Source organism: Geotrypetes seraphini, chromosome 5 (assembly GCF_902459505.1).
Source record: "Geotrypetes seraphini chromosome 5, aGeoSer1.1, whole genome shotgun sequence".
NCBI classification, from domain to species: domain Eukaryota; kingdom Metazoa; phylum Chordata; class Amphibia; order Gymnophiona; family Dermophiidae; genus Geotrypetes; species Geotrypetes seraphini.
In genome coordinates, this window is record NC_047088.1 from 163913040 (window position 1) to 163927826 (window position 14787).

At 42.3% G+C, this 14787-nt stretch overlaps 1 protein-coding gene across 5 annotated transcripts in view; it reads left to right on the forward strand.

Moving 5' to 3' along the window:
• Window positions 1-14787, forward strand: part of ABCA12 (ATP binding cassette subfamily A member 12) — a 604574-nt gene that overhangs the window by 154804 nt on the left and 434983 nt on the right. For all 5 annotated transcript variants that reach the window (XM_033946149.1, XM_033946152.1, XM_033946153.1 and 2 more), the window contains exon 9: window positions 6813-6883. In XM_033946149.1, coding sequence (XP_033802040.1) covers window positions 6813-6883 — 71 coding nt within the window. The remainder of the gene's footprint in view (window positions 1-6812; window positions 6884-14787) is intronic.

Genomic DNA, 14787 nt, shown 5'->3' on the forward strand with positions numbered 1-14787 from the left:
AGGACAAAAATGCACATAGGCCTGGGGGTTTTCAAAATGGCACTGTTTGGAAGCTGTCGGTAGGCGCCAGAACAGCACCTAAATTAAGTGTTTTAATTGGCTATGGACAGTGCAGTTGACCGCACCGTTAAAAAACAATTTAAAAACTAATTAAGAAAAAAAAAAGTCGGCCTCATGAGGCGCCTACAAAAAAGGCCCCTGAATCACGTCTATGCAGATGCTTACTGTTGCTGAATTTCAAGAGACATAGTTATGGGCTGGATTGACTTTCAGCACCACTAAGCATGATTCTACGTTGAAGATAGGTGCCGTAAATGTAGATCTGTGAAACCTTGGCCTACATTTCCGATGCCTATCTTCGACACAGACCTCAATTCTCCAAAATGGTGCCATAGTTTGAATGACATGTGGCCGGTGCAATTTATTCAGGCACCGGCCGATTCCAGCACCATATCGAGAATTTAGGCCATAAGTACTACTGACTGCCAATTAGTGCTTGTTAAAGCCAATAATTTATTTTCACTTAATTAGGCAATTAGTTAATGTGCAGGTCTGCAATCTTTGCCCAACTTTGGGCAGTTTATACAGACTCTAGTGTAGAAAGGCCATATTCAAAAAGGGATAACCAGGTTAGTGCCGGATGGTCCAAGGGTGGAGTCTGAGAAGTACTGGGAGCAAAAATGCTGTCATAACATTGTCTGGGCAATTATCTGGGCATTAGTCTGAATGTCATTTGGCACCTGGATAACCTCTATTGGCCTCCTGATATTAAATGTCCATGACTATGTTAGGCATGGCATTGAACAAATGGGGAATTTTTTGCCCCTGGCTATCAAAGCCTTTGAACCACTGACCGTCTTGAACTCAGAATTGGCGCCAGAGATTTCAGGAAGATGTTTGATATTTTCCTTTTCCGGAGTGGAATAAATTTAAAAATGTCTGAGGTTGCCTTGGTTCCTCCCAGAATATTACTACTCTGGATTACATTTGTTTTATTGTTGCTATGTTAGAGAAAAGTGAATTTTGTCTGTACTAATCATTTTCATGCAATATTTAACTGTTGAGTACCGTATATTGCTTGGGATCTGTGCAGACTGCATGTGGCTTTCTCCAAATAAATTTGGAATGGGTTCATATCTCTTTTAAAAAATGTCAGGTTGTTGCCGTGTTTTAAAATTTCTTGTTAAAATGTTTTGAACCCCATTTGTGAAGAAAGCTAAATGCAATCTATATTGTATTTCAGTTGTGAGATGAGTGAATTTGGATTGTGAAAGACAGGATATCAAAACTCTGCACTTATTGCGGTAAATTTATAAGGGATATTTTACATGTAAACCCTGTTGTACATGTGAAAAGCCTCTTTTAAAATTAACTCATGTGTAAGTATGTGCAGTATAAAAAAGTCCATACTTTTATGCAGCCTGGGTGTAAGCATGTTAAGAGGCTTATGTTTTTGCAGAACTTGAGAGGATTTACAAAGTAGGCATGTAGGTTACAAAATATGTATTAATACCCGCTCATTAGCCATGCAGAGTTACACCAGCTTTCAAGCTGGTCTATATGTACTACAGGAAGGCAATATATCGAATCCCTTTACCCTTATGAACATAATAACATAAGAATAGCCTTACTGGGTCAGACCAATGGTCCATCTAGCCCAGTAGCCTGTCTTCACAGTGTCCAATCCAGGTTACTAGTACCTGGCAAAAAACCCAAAGAGTAGCAACATTCCATGCTACCAATCTAAGGCAAGCAATGACTTCCTCCATGTCTATCTCAATAACAGACTATGGACTTTTCCACCAGGAAATTGTCCAAACCTTTCTTAAAACCAGCTACGGTATCCACTCGTACCACAACCTCTGGCAATGCATTCCAGAGCTTAACAATTCTCTGGGCAAAAAAAAAAAAAAAATAGTTTCCTCCTATTGGTTTAACAGTATTAATCTGTAATTTGAGTGTCCCATGGAGGGACATTTTTGATAGGACATCTAAGTCAAATTTGGACATTTTTGAAAAAAAATATCCAGTATAGAAAATGTCCATTTTCAAATCAGCCAGACGCCTATCTTTTATTTTTGAAAATGACCTATGTATGTTGATATCTTAAACATTAATATGCAAATTGCATGATTATTAATTGATATTTAGAGTATTAATTTTGAGAAGAGGTGGGTGGTCTCCTGACCTAGAGGTGTGCTTACAAGCTGTCGTGTTATAAGTTGGGATGGGTTGGGGGTGGGGGTGGAAGGATGTTGGGGATTGGGTCCTTGATGTTGGGGGGAATTATATCTACTTATGTGTTTAAAGAGAAATCAAGAAAATATTTGGTTGAATGGTACAATCAATTAAAATGGCTTTAAAAATATTCTCGTTGAATGTCAATGGACTTAACCATCCTATTAAGAGAAAAAAACACAACTTTTTAAAACAGCAGGAGGCGGACATATATTTTATTCAGGAAATTCACTTATCTGCTATTGAAGTGGTCAAGTTGGAAGGGGGATGGGTTAAGCATAGTTTTTTCACTCTTGCTGTGGGGAAAAAGGCAGGGGTGGCTATCCTAGTACATAGAAAATGCTCAGCTGCATTTGGTGCAATTACAGCAGATCCTAAGGGAAGATGGCTTCAAGTGGACATGAACTCAGGAAAAGATAACCTGATGCTTCTTAATATTTATGTTCTTAATTTAAATCAGGTTGAATTTTTCAAAAATCTCCAGCAGTTGATATGCCACTGGCAGCTTCTAATTTAAAAGTAGCAGAAGACTTTAATGCTGTTATGGATCCATTGTTGGATAAACAACCCAGTAAGATTCTAAAATCATTGGCTTTAGATAATTTACCGTATTTTCACGCATATAACGCACGCGTTATACGCGTTTTTACCTACCGCGCATACCCCTCGCGCGTTATACGCGTGAGCGCGGTATACAAAAGTTTTTCTACATAGTTCCCACCCCGCCCGACGCCCCTTTCACCCCCCCCAGCAGGACCGCTCGCACCCCCACCCCGAACGACCGCTCGCAAGCGCTCCCACCCGCACCCGCGATCGGAGCAAGAGGGAGCCCAAGCCCTCTTGCCCGGCCGACTCCCCGACAATATCGGGCCAGGAGGGAGCCCAAACCCTCCTGGCCACGGCGACCCCCTACCCCACCCCGCACTACATTACGGGCAGGAGGGATCCCAGGCCCTCCTGCCCTCGACGCAAACCCCCCTCCCTCCAACGACCGCCCCCCCCAAGAACCTCCGACCGCCCCCCCAGCCGACCCGCGACCCCCCTGGCCGACCCCCACGACACCCCCACCCCCCTTCCCCGTACCTTTGGTAGTTGGCCGGACAGACGGGAGCCAAACCCGCCTGTCCGGCAGGCAGCCAACGACGGAATGAGGCCGGATTGGCCCATCCGTCCCAAAGCTCCGCCTACTGGTGGGGCCTAAGGCGCGTGGGCCAATCAGAATAGGCCCTGGAGCCTTAGGTCCCACCTGGAGGCGCGGCCTGAGGCACATGGTTGGGTTTTCTTTATGTTCTCATGTGCATAAATCATTTTCATGAATAAATTATATTTTTGTATGCAGCAGGTTACAAAGGCCAACATAGACCTGATTATTTTGTCGGATCATGCTGGTGTTTGAATTTAAACTTGCTGAAAAAGATTGTAGTAGACCTGTTTGGAGATTCAATAATAAATTGCTTGCAGATTCAAACTTTCTTGAGGAGTTTCAAATAAAAATGAATTAATATTTTCAACTCAATACCTCAGAGGAAATCTCTTTAGAAACATTGTGGGATGCTTTCAAAGCTACTATGAGAGGGCAAATCATTTCATATTCGGCATATATTAGGAGATTGTTAAAAAAGGAATTTACTAATGTGAAACAAAATATTAAGAATTTAGAGTCACAATTGGCCTTGAAATGGGAACAAATTACTTTACAGGCCCTCTTGAAAGCTAAATATAAATACAATGAGATTTCCTCACAATTGGCTAGGAAAAATTTGTTTTCTCAACAGGCTCTATATGGAAACTCGAATAAAGCGGGAAGATTATTGGCTAATTATCTTAAGGCCAAAATAGTAAAGTAAAGATTGATTGTGGCCATTAAAGATGAGAAGGGTGAAACTCATTCTCAAATTGGACATATTTTAAATCAATTTCTGAACTATTACAAAGCTTTCTATTCTTCTGAGCTTTATTCAAATAAAGAAACTGAGGGATTAGAGTTTTTAAAGTTAATCAAGGAGCCAAAAATTCCCGAGCATATAAAAGGAAATCTTGAGGGGCCTATATCACTTAAAGAACTTCAGACAGCATTGAAGTCCCTTAGAGTTGGATCCGCTCTAGGTGGTGATGGATTCACTATGGAGTTTTATAAATCATTCCAAATTACATTATTACCACATCTTTTAAATTTATATCAGGCACAACTAAATAAAGGTTATATTTCAGGTACTATGGCAGAATCTTTAACTATTGTTTTGCCGAAGCCAAATAAAGATCCCATGTTGGTTTCAAATTACAGGCCTATTTCTCTGATTAATGTAGATGGAAAACTTCTAGCTAAGTTTTTGGCTTTACGCTTAGCCAAGGCTCTCCCTTATATTATCGGTATGCACCAAACGGGTTTCGTTGCTCAAAGACATTCTTCAAATAACACCAGACTGACTGTTCACATGTTAAACTTAACGAAAGCCATGGAAGATCCGGCCTTCTCCATGTCCTTGGATGCAGAGAAGGCCTTTGATCGTGTAGAGTGGACCTTCATGTATCAAGCAATGGATTGGTTTGGTGTAGAATCCGGATTTATTGAAATGATTCAAACCTTGTATAGTTCCCCTTCTGCCAGATTATATATTAATATTATAGATTTCGTACAAACATAAGGAAGTTCTTCTTCACCCAGAGAGTGGTAGAAAACTGGAACGCTCTTCCGGAGTCTGATATAGGGGAAAACACCTTCCAGGGATTCAAGACAAAGTTGGACAAGTTCCTGCTAAACTGGAACGTACGCAGGTGAGGCTGGACTCATTTAGAGCACTGGTCTTTGACCTGGGGACCGCCACGTGAGCGGACTGCTGGGCACGATGGACCACTGGTCTGACCCAGCAGCGGTAATTCTTATGTTCAGAGCGTTTTCGTTTGGAGAGGGGAGCTAGACAAGGGTGTCCACTATCCCCTTTGCTTTTTGACATTGTTCTGGAACCCTTGTTATTGGCTATTCAACAGGCAAAGGAGATACAAGGTATTCCTTATGCAGGTCGGGAATATAAGATCTCTGCTTATGCAGATGATATTTTGTTTCATTTGAAGAATCCTGACTATACCATTCCGCATTTACTAGATTTGATTGACTGATTTGGAAAATTTTCTGGATATAAAATAAATTGGAGTAAATCGGAGGTTCTTCCGCTAAATGTACATTATGTAAAAGGATTATTTGATTAATTCTCTTTCCTTTGGAAGGAAGAGGGTATAAAATATTTAGGTATTTGTATTCAAAAAACGCTGGAAGATACAATGAGAGTAAATGAAAAACGTTTATTGCTGAAGGTCACAGAATTGTGTGAGCAATGGAACCCATTACATCTTTCTTGGTGTGGAAGAGTCCAAACTGTCAAGATGATTATTTTGCCTGTAATTTGCTACCAAATGAGTATGTTGCCAGTTTATTTTCAAGGGTCCTTTTATAAGAAATTAAATAGTATTCTTACTCAATTTATTTGGCAGAATAGCTTTAATATCTTTACAAAAACCAATTGTGGCGGGTGGGGTAAATTTCCCAAATTTTTATAGGTACCATCAGGTCTATACACTGCGTCAGGGTATGTATTGGATCCTTCCTGAGCTCATGGAACATCTCCCTGATTGACTTTACTTAGAATGGCAACTTATGTCTCCATTAAGATTATATCATACAGCGAGTATCAAATTGCCCAGAATTTATAAGGACAATAGTATCTTATTAGCCACATGGAGCAACTTAAAATTTATTAACAACTTAAAAGAGATTCCAGTAGAAAAAATCCATGTGTCAGTCCTATGGTTGAACTCCAAGATTCAAATTGGTGAGTCTAAGATCCTCTGGAAGCATTAGTTGCAGGCAGGTATATGTACGCTAGATGATATGATATCTAATAGGAAAATGCTTGATTTTTCATGACTGCAATAATCATCTGGTATTTCAAAATCTCAAATATATATGTGATTGCAAGCCATTCAGAAGGGGTTCCCTGATTGGCAAAATCTAAAAAACCAGTATAGCTTGCCGGGCCTATGCTTCCAGACAGATTTGCTGGGGCATCAGGCAGCCACGTGGTATAAATTAATATCTGGCTATATGAATAAGAAACCAAAAACAAGTTTGAGAGATATTTGGAGCATTGAGATTAAGCAACAGATTTCTGCTACTCAATGGCCAAGGGTTTTGTCTTGGAGGATGAGGTGTACAGTGTCAGCATCTATGAGACAAACCTAGATTTTTTTTTGTTGCATAGAAGTTTTTGGACCCCTGTTTGTTTGCAGAAATTAGATAGTTCTAAGTCAAATAGATGCTGCCACTGTCATTTCGATATATATATATATATAATTCATATATAGAAGCCCTATATATGAATTATATTAATAAAGAGCTTTGAAAGAATTGATTACTTCGTCACTCTCCATTGCGACAATTGTTTTGTTTCCCACGTTTGGACTCCTTGTTGGCTTTTTGTGGGTTTCCCATATCTTTGCTTGTTGTGGATATTTTATTAAAACATTTTTCAGGTGAAAACTAGTTATACAGTTTGTCTAATATTTCTTTTACTCTGCAGGTGACACACATACTAGTGATACTTCATCCTGGCAGTCTTTGAAAGCCTGGTTTGAGATTGTGGCCGCAAATGTAAGTATTTCAGTACCTCAGGTGACATGTTTGAATAACACTTTCAAAGTGGTCAGATATTGGTAAAAGTGCAGGTGATCTATATTTGGAAAATCTCAATTGACCTGATAATGCATTTCTCAAATTAAAAACAAAACAAAATACTCATTTTTACCACTATCTAACAAAATCTCTAGCCTGTTGGTTTTGCTATTTCCCAGCTAGTAACAGTATGGCATTGCAAATTAAATTTATTGTAGCATGACCTAAGGGTCAAGGGACTGAGGGGCAATGTCCTTCCCCAACCCTTCCATGGCACATTTCATGTATAGTCAAAGTGTGGAATAATATTCAATGCCACCATTTCACCACAGGAAGAGCGAGTGTCTGGAGGATCTTATCATAGGGTTGAGAATCTTTGAGGATCTAGAGGAGTCTTCCCACAAGCCTAAGGCTCTGGGGTTTTATTGTGAGGATTGAGCATGTGCTCTAACCCTTTAATTTTTGGTAATTTAGCACAAATGAACATGACTGAAAGGCAGTATATATGTTCAAAAGGCAATGATCTCTTTAATTTGAGTGCATTATATTAGCAATATGGATGCTAAAGCCTAATGCTCTAATTTTGATCAGGTCAGTATTCAACTACAAAGGTCAGGGTTTTTGTAAACCCTGTCATGGCAGTCAAAACAATATCTGGGGCTGAAGTGGTACTATGGTAGTTGGTTTTGAATATCCAACATATCCAGAGAGCATTGTCTTTTGAAAAAAAAAAATATATATGCCTTTCAGTCATGTTCCTTCATGCTTTGGTCTCAAAATGGCTGCTGTAACCTCTAGCAGTAGTCTTGCTAGAGGCCACAGCAAACGTTTTAAGGTTTGAGCCAACATGGACTGTGATTGGGGATTTCTCCCATCCAAACTATACCTCCTGAATCAACAGGCAGTGCTTCAGGAGGGTGAGTGCTTCAGGAGAAGGGGAGAACCATCAGGAGTGGTCCATATGGGAGACAGCTTTTCGGAGGGTATGAGAGGAGGCTTCTGTTGAGGGGGACTGATGCTCTTAGGGGGACCTGAGGGACTGCTATGGGAAGAAAGACTGATGCTCTTAGGGGCTTCAGGATTGGGCCTGCTATGGGGGGAACAAAATTCTTGGGGGTATATAGGAGAAGGGATCAGTTCTTGTTTGACAGAGAGGGAAGAGCACAGGAAATGGGTTGCTACCTGGAAATTATTTGGGTGTAGGCTGATATCCAGTGCACCTGCATAGCCAAATGAACAAATATCAGTAACCTAGTAATATAGTAGATGATGGCAGATAAAGACCCGAATGGTCCATCCAGTCTACCCAACCTGATTCAATTTAAATTTGATATATTTTTTTTTTTTCTTCTTAGCTATTTCTGGGCAAGAATCCAAAGCTCTACCCAGTACTGTGTTTGGGCTCCAACTGCTGAAGTCTCCATCAAAACTCACTCCAGCCCATCTGCACCCTCCCAGCCATTGAAGCCCTCCCCAGCCCATCATCCCCAGCCCAAGGCCATATACAGACATATACCGTGCAAGTCTACCCAGTACTAGCCTTAGTTCTTCAATATTTACTATTATGTTCCGATTCTAGATCCTCTATGTTCATCCTACGCTTCTTTGAACTCCATCACCGTTTTCCTCTCCACCACCTCTCTCAGGAGCGCATTACAGGCATCCACCACCCTCTCCATAAAGTAGAATTTCCTTGCATTACTCTTGAATCTACCACCCCTCAACCTCAAATTATGTCCTCTGATTTTACCATTTTCCTTTCTCTGGAAAATATTTTGTTCTACATTAATACCTTTCAAGTATTTGATTGTCTGAATCATATCTCCCCTGTCCCTCCTTTCTTGTAGTGTATACATATTCAGGGCTTCCAGTCTCTCCTCATACGTCTTCTGACGCAAACTTACTATCATTTTTGTCGCTTCAAGTCTTCTTATGTCCTTTGCCAGATAAGGTCTCCAAAATTGAAAACCTTTTGAGCAGATCTGTCTGTATACATAGCTGTTTGGGCACTGTCACTGAATATTAAAGGTAACTGTATAATTCCTGGCTCCTCCCTGACTCTGCCTCCAGACTGCATTTGGATTAAATTATCAGAGCTGATATTCAGTGGCATTGCCCTGTTAAGTACTGCTAAATACTAGAAGTTGGCCCACTCAGTTTAGTTTAAGCCTGCAGTACCCTAGAAAATATTAGCTCCTATGTTACTATGGGCTAGATTCACTAACCCGTTTTTCCTGGACGATGCGTGGCCGATCCCAGCCAGCCCGATGAATTCACAACAGGAAAACATTCAAATGAGGGTGATCATAGGAATGCCCTCCTCTGCCGACACGGATCATTAGTGTGCAATCCCGTGCATACGCAGACCGTCTGTAGATGGTCTGCACATACATCTAATACCCCTCATGACTTTTTAAAAAATTATTTTAACTTTTAAACTTTTTTGTAGACCAGCGAGCCCGTGGTCTTAACCCATTTTAAACCCTTGGGTTAAAACTAAGGGCTCGCAGTGCGGGGAAGGGCAGGAGAGATTTAGGGCAGCAGGCAGGAGAAAACCAGGGAAGAGCAGATTGGCAATTCAGGGCAGAGCAGGCAGGAGAGAACCGGAGAAGAGCATCGGGGCAGCAGGCAGGAGTGATTCAGGGCAGCAGAGAGCAGGGCTTCAATGGAGCTGGAGAGTCGGAAAGTTGTTTTCTACTGGTCCCCAGCAGTCGCTTCTTGGGTTGATCGGCCAGCCCAGTCGGTTTCAAAAATTTGTTTGGTGAATCACGTCCCTGTCTACTTTGCATGTGTTTCCCCTCATTTGTATGCACAGATTGGAAGCAGATTGCAGGAGAGGTTATTGAATCGGGCCAGAGGGAAATCTGGTCGCAAAGGAGTAGCAAACCGATCGGTTTGCTTAGTGAAGCCGACCCTATGCTAATATATTCAGAAGCAAGCAGTTAATGCTGCTGAATTTCTGGGGATGGTCCACTGAGTGGGGTTTACCAATAAGCAGGCAGGAACCGCTCCTGCCTGTTTAACCCCCTTTCAATATCTACCCCAGACTGCTTTTCATCTCATTACCTTATTGACATAGTTAAAATTCTTGCAAGCTAATTGATAATATTCAAATTGCTATTAATGCACAGAAATTACCGGTAGATCACATGTGCTATCAGCATTTTTTGCATTTGTTTACATACCGTATTTTTCTCTCTATAAGACTCACTTTTTTTCCCCAAAAAAGTGGGTGGAAATAAGGGTGCATCTTATGGAGCGAATACTAACTACCCCCCCCACCACCTTCATTTCTCAGGTTGTACGGGCGGTCCAGCGCTGTAGGGCAGGAGCTTTCAGCCTCCTGCCCTTCCATCCAACTTTCTCTCCAGGCAGCGGCAGAGTCGGAGCGGCAAGAAGGCAGGCGTGAGTTTTGCCTTGCCGCTCCGTGAATGGCAGTCCAGCGCTGTAGGGCAGGAGCTTTCAGCCTCCTGCCATTCTCTCCTGCTTTCTCTCCCCGAGCGGCAGCGGCAGAGCTGCAAGCAGGCAGGTGCGAGTTTCTCGCTTCCTGCCTTGTCCTGCGCCACTCTGTGAATGGCTCTCCCAGTTCTCGTGAGAACTGGGGCATCCATTCATAGAGTGGCGCAGGACAAGGCAGGAAGTGAGAAGTTTGCACCTGCCTGCTTGCCGCTCTGCTGCTGCTGCTCAGGGAGAGAAAGCACCTTCCCCAGTCTTACCGCTGCACCTTGCAATCAGACAATATAGAGGTGAGCCTTCTAGCTGTCTCTTCTCTGCTGACCTGCGTAGTGGGGGATTTCGCTTTGTTCTTTAACGGTGCATGTTCGGATTTAACACGGAAGAGCTTTCTCCGAAACGATGAATTTCTCTGCAAGGTCAGCGCTGCCTTCCTCGGTGCAGTGTTGGTGAATCCGATGGTAAGGGTGGAGCTAGAATTTCCCAAATTAAATTTTGTAGTTGTAACGCTGCTTTAAGCCCGATTAATGTCAGCAAACCCCTCGTTTCCCTGGTCGCATTCCTATAGTTTAACTTTGTACCGTTTGTGAAAAGTCAATACTGTATTGCTTGCAAGTTAAAAGGAGGAAATGCTGTGGCCATTTTTATGGCAGGCGACGATTAGGGATTTTCCAGGTGGTTTTATTTTTCTGGAAATGCAGAAAGCTTTGCTCTTAAAATAAAAGCAATGCACGCGGAATGGTTGCAGAAAAAAAAAAAGATAGACTGCTACTACAACTTATTTCTATAGCGCTGGTAGACGTATGCGAGAACTGGGGCAGCCATTCACAGAATGGTGCGAGACAAGGCAGGAAGTGAGAAACTCGCACCTGTCTGCTTGCCGCTCTGCTGCTGCCGCTTAGGGAGAGAAAGCAGGAGAGAAGGGCAGGAGGCTGAAAGTTCCTGCCCTATAGCGGCAAGGCAGAAAGCAAAAAACTTGCGCCTGCCTTCTTGCCGCTCGGACTCTGCCGCTATCTGGGGAAAAAGCCGGATGGAAAGGCAGGAGGCTGAAAGCTGGAAGAGGAGGAGTTAAGGTAAGGGGGGATCCTGTCTGCCTGCCTACTTGCCTCAGGTTGGGGGGCCCTGTTGGGGAGTGGGGGCACTGCCTCCCTGTCTGTCACTAGGCCAGCCTGACTGCCACTAGGCCTGCCTGCTCTGTCCCGGCCTGCCTTGTCCCGGCCTAGCAGTAGCCCACCAGAGGGGGGACAGGGTACAGAGCCTGGCAGGAAGGGGGATAGGGTGCAGAGTCTGGCAGGGAGAATTTGTTTCAGAATGGTTTTTTTTTCTTATTTTCCTCCTCTAATTCTTGGGTGCATCTTATGGTCAGGTGTGTCTTATGGAGCGAAAAATATGGTATGTGCAAACTTTAACAGACTTTAATAGATTGATCTCTAAATGTGAGCACCAATGCATATCTGTTAGCATTTAGACCTATTTAACTGCAAATAAAACACGTTTGGCAATGGTGTTTTGAGCAAAGGCATATAAAATATCATCAAAGAGCTTAAATTACTATAAATCAGTGAATCCATTTATCCAACGTAGCTCTTAATTGGACCTGTTATTAACTTTACTAGGTAATGGCATGTGTTAGCATGTTATGCACGCACTCCCCATGCCTTGTGGAGTTTGCTAATATATTCAAAGGCCAGGGATCTTCAGCTAAAGCATTAATTATTTGCCGCTGGAAAATTAATTTGATACATGTGCCAAACCTGAGAAACACTTCATTGGGGAGATATTTGAAGCATGCAGTATGTCAGCACTTAAATGTAATCATAGCATATGTAATATTTCTTTTTTAATTGGATTTTACTGATATGATCAAAAGTAAAGAAATCTGAGAGTGCTTATTTCAGAACCCAAATTATTTTAAACTAGGAAGATTTAAACTTGTTAAACAGTTACACATCAGAGCTCATTTTGCTGGCTGTGATCTTCACACACATTTTTCACTATCTGAATACAAAATAAAACTTATTCCTTAATATATCTTAAGGCCCCTTTTTACTAACGTGTGCTAAGCGGCACATGAATGGTAACTGCTAATGAACAGTGATGGGAGCCATTACAAAAGGGTGATATAGGAGTGTGTGGCGCAGTGGTTGGAGCTACAGCCTCAGCACCCTGGGGTTGTGGGTTCAAATCCAGCGCTACTCCTTGTGATCTTGGGCAAGTCACTTAATCCTCCATAGCCCCAGGTACGTTAGATAGATTGTGAGCCCACCGGGACAGATAGGGAAAATGCTTGAGTACCTGATTGTAAAACCGCTTAGATAACCTTGATAGGCTGTATATAAAAACCTAATAAACTTGAAACCTCCTTTAGAGGCAGAGGAAGTGAACCGAGATTTAATAGAAGACATTTACAATATCGCTAAGAAAGGGAAAATGCTGCTAGTAGGTGATTTCAATATGTCAGATGTTGATTAACTTAAGAACATAAGAATAGCCTTACTGGGTCAAACCAATGGTCCATCCAGCCCAGTATCCCGCCTTCGTGGAGGCCAATCCAAATCACAAGTACCTGGCAAAACCCCAAATAGTAGCAGCATTCCGTGCTACCATTCCATGCTACCATTCCATGTCTGTCTCGCAGCAGACTAGGGACTTTTCCTCCAAGAACTAGTCCAAACCTTTTTTAAAACCAGCTACATTAACTGCTCTTACCACATTCTCTGGCAAAGCATTCCAGAGCTTAACTATTCTCTGAGTGAAAAAATATTTCCGCCTATTGGTTTTAAAAGTATTACTCTAACTTCGAGTGTCCTCTAGTTTAGAGGTTTGAATGGGAACGGGGATTACGGGAATCCCGCAGGTCCCGTGGGACTCCCGTGGGGATCCCCCCAGGTCCACGGGACTCCTGTGGGGATACCCCCAGGTCTACCGGACTCCCGTGGGGATCCCCCCAGGTCTATGGGACTCCCTTGGGGATCCCCCCCAGGTCTATGGGACTCCTGTGGGGATCCCCCAGGTCTATGGGACTCCCACGGGGATAGAACCAGGTTCCTGAGGCCTGGAAAGAGAATTAGTAGAAGACAGACAAAAGCAGAAGCTGGGACCAAGATGATGGAAAAACAAAATGTCCCACCAGCTACAGCAACAGAGGGGAGCTAAGCTCAAAGTTGAGGGGAGCTTAGCTCAAAGTTGGAGGTCCAGCCCCCTCTCATGGTTATGCCACCAATTGTGTTTTGTACAAAATGAAGTACTTGCTGAGTTTGTTTTGGAGTTTCCAATTCAGTTTTGGCACATTTTTCTTATGCAACCATTGTCCTGAAAGTGCTTCTCTCAATTCTGCTTTAAATTATTTTGATGTTGCATTGTTTGATTCTTTACTCATTGCTGCACTAAAAACCATTTGTGGATCTTGGAAGGACCTTTCACAGGTTACCTATGCCAGAAGGTGGAACTAGATTTGTTTGCTCTACAGAGCTTTATATTGCCAAAAAATCCAACTCTTATTTCTTTTAACAAGAAATGGTCAACCCTACAGTCACATGACCTAATGTCTATAATAATTCTTTCTAATGATGTATGCATCTCTTATTTTTGTTCACTGTTATTTGTTTATATTATATTTAATTGTTGGTTTAAATAAACTAAGACTTAAAAAAATATATAAAAACTGTCAGAAGTAATTGCTGCGTTTTATGGGGATAGATAACATTTATGGGGGGATGGGCAGGGTCAAAGGAGATTCCTTGCAGTTTCAGGCGGGGACGGAGGGGATTCTTCATGGGGATGGGCGGGGACAGATGGGATTCCTCACGGGGATGGGCAGGGACAGAGGGAATTTTGGCAGGAACGGGTGGGGATGGAGGAGATTCTGGCAGGGATGGGTGGGGATGGGCGGGATACTGGTGGGGACGGGATTTTTGTCCCCGCACAACTCTACTTTAGTTTTTGTTAATCTTTTCTTCTCACCTTTTTTTTCGTTTCCCCCCCCCTTAATTAAAACAATGTAACTTTACCCCCCCTTTTTTTTTCTTTTTAACCCCATTCTCATGTTTGTCTTTGTAAAACGTCTTTAATGTTCACTCTTCGCCCCTTTTTAAGTATTATTATTTTTTAGCATTGTAAACCAGCTAGATACCTGTTTATGGTCGGTATATTAAAAATAATAAACTTGTAAAAAATTGATCCACTTGTACCTGCTCTACTCCACTCAGGATTTTGTAGACTTCAATCATATCTCCCCTCAGCCATCTCTTTTCCAAGCTGAAGAGCCCTTACCTCTCTAGTCTTTCCAGGCTTCGGCGTCACTATTTGCCGCTAGGCATCATGGACCCAGGTGCTGGTCCCAGAGATCGCCTAGCAGCACCTTGTTTTTCAGTGAGATTTTAATAGATTTTTAATGGTGCAACCAATTATTGCATCACTTATAACACAAA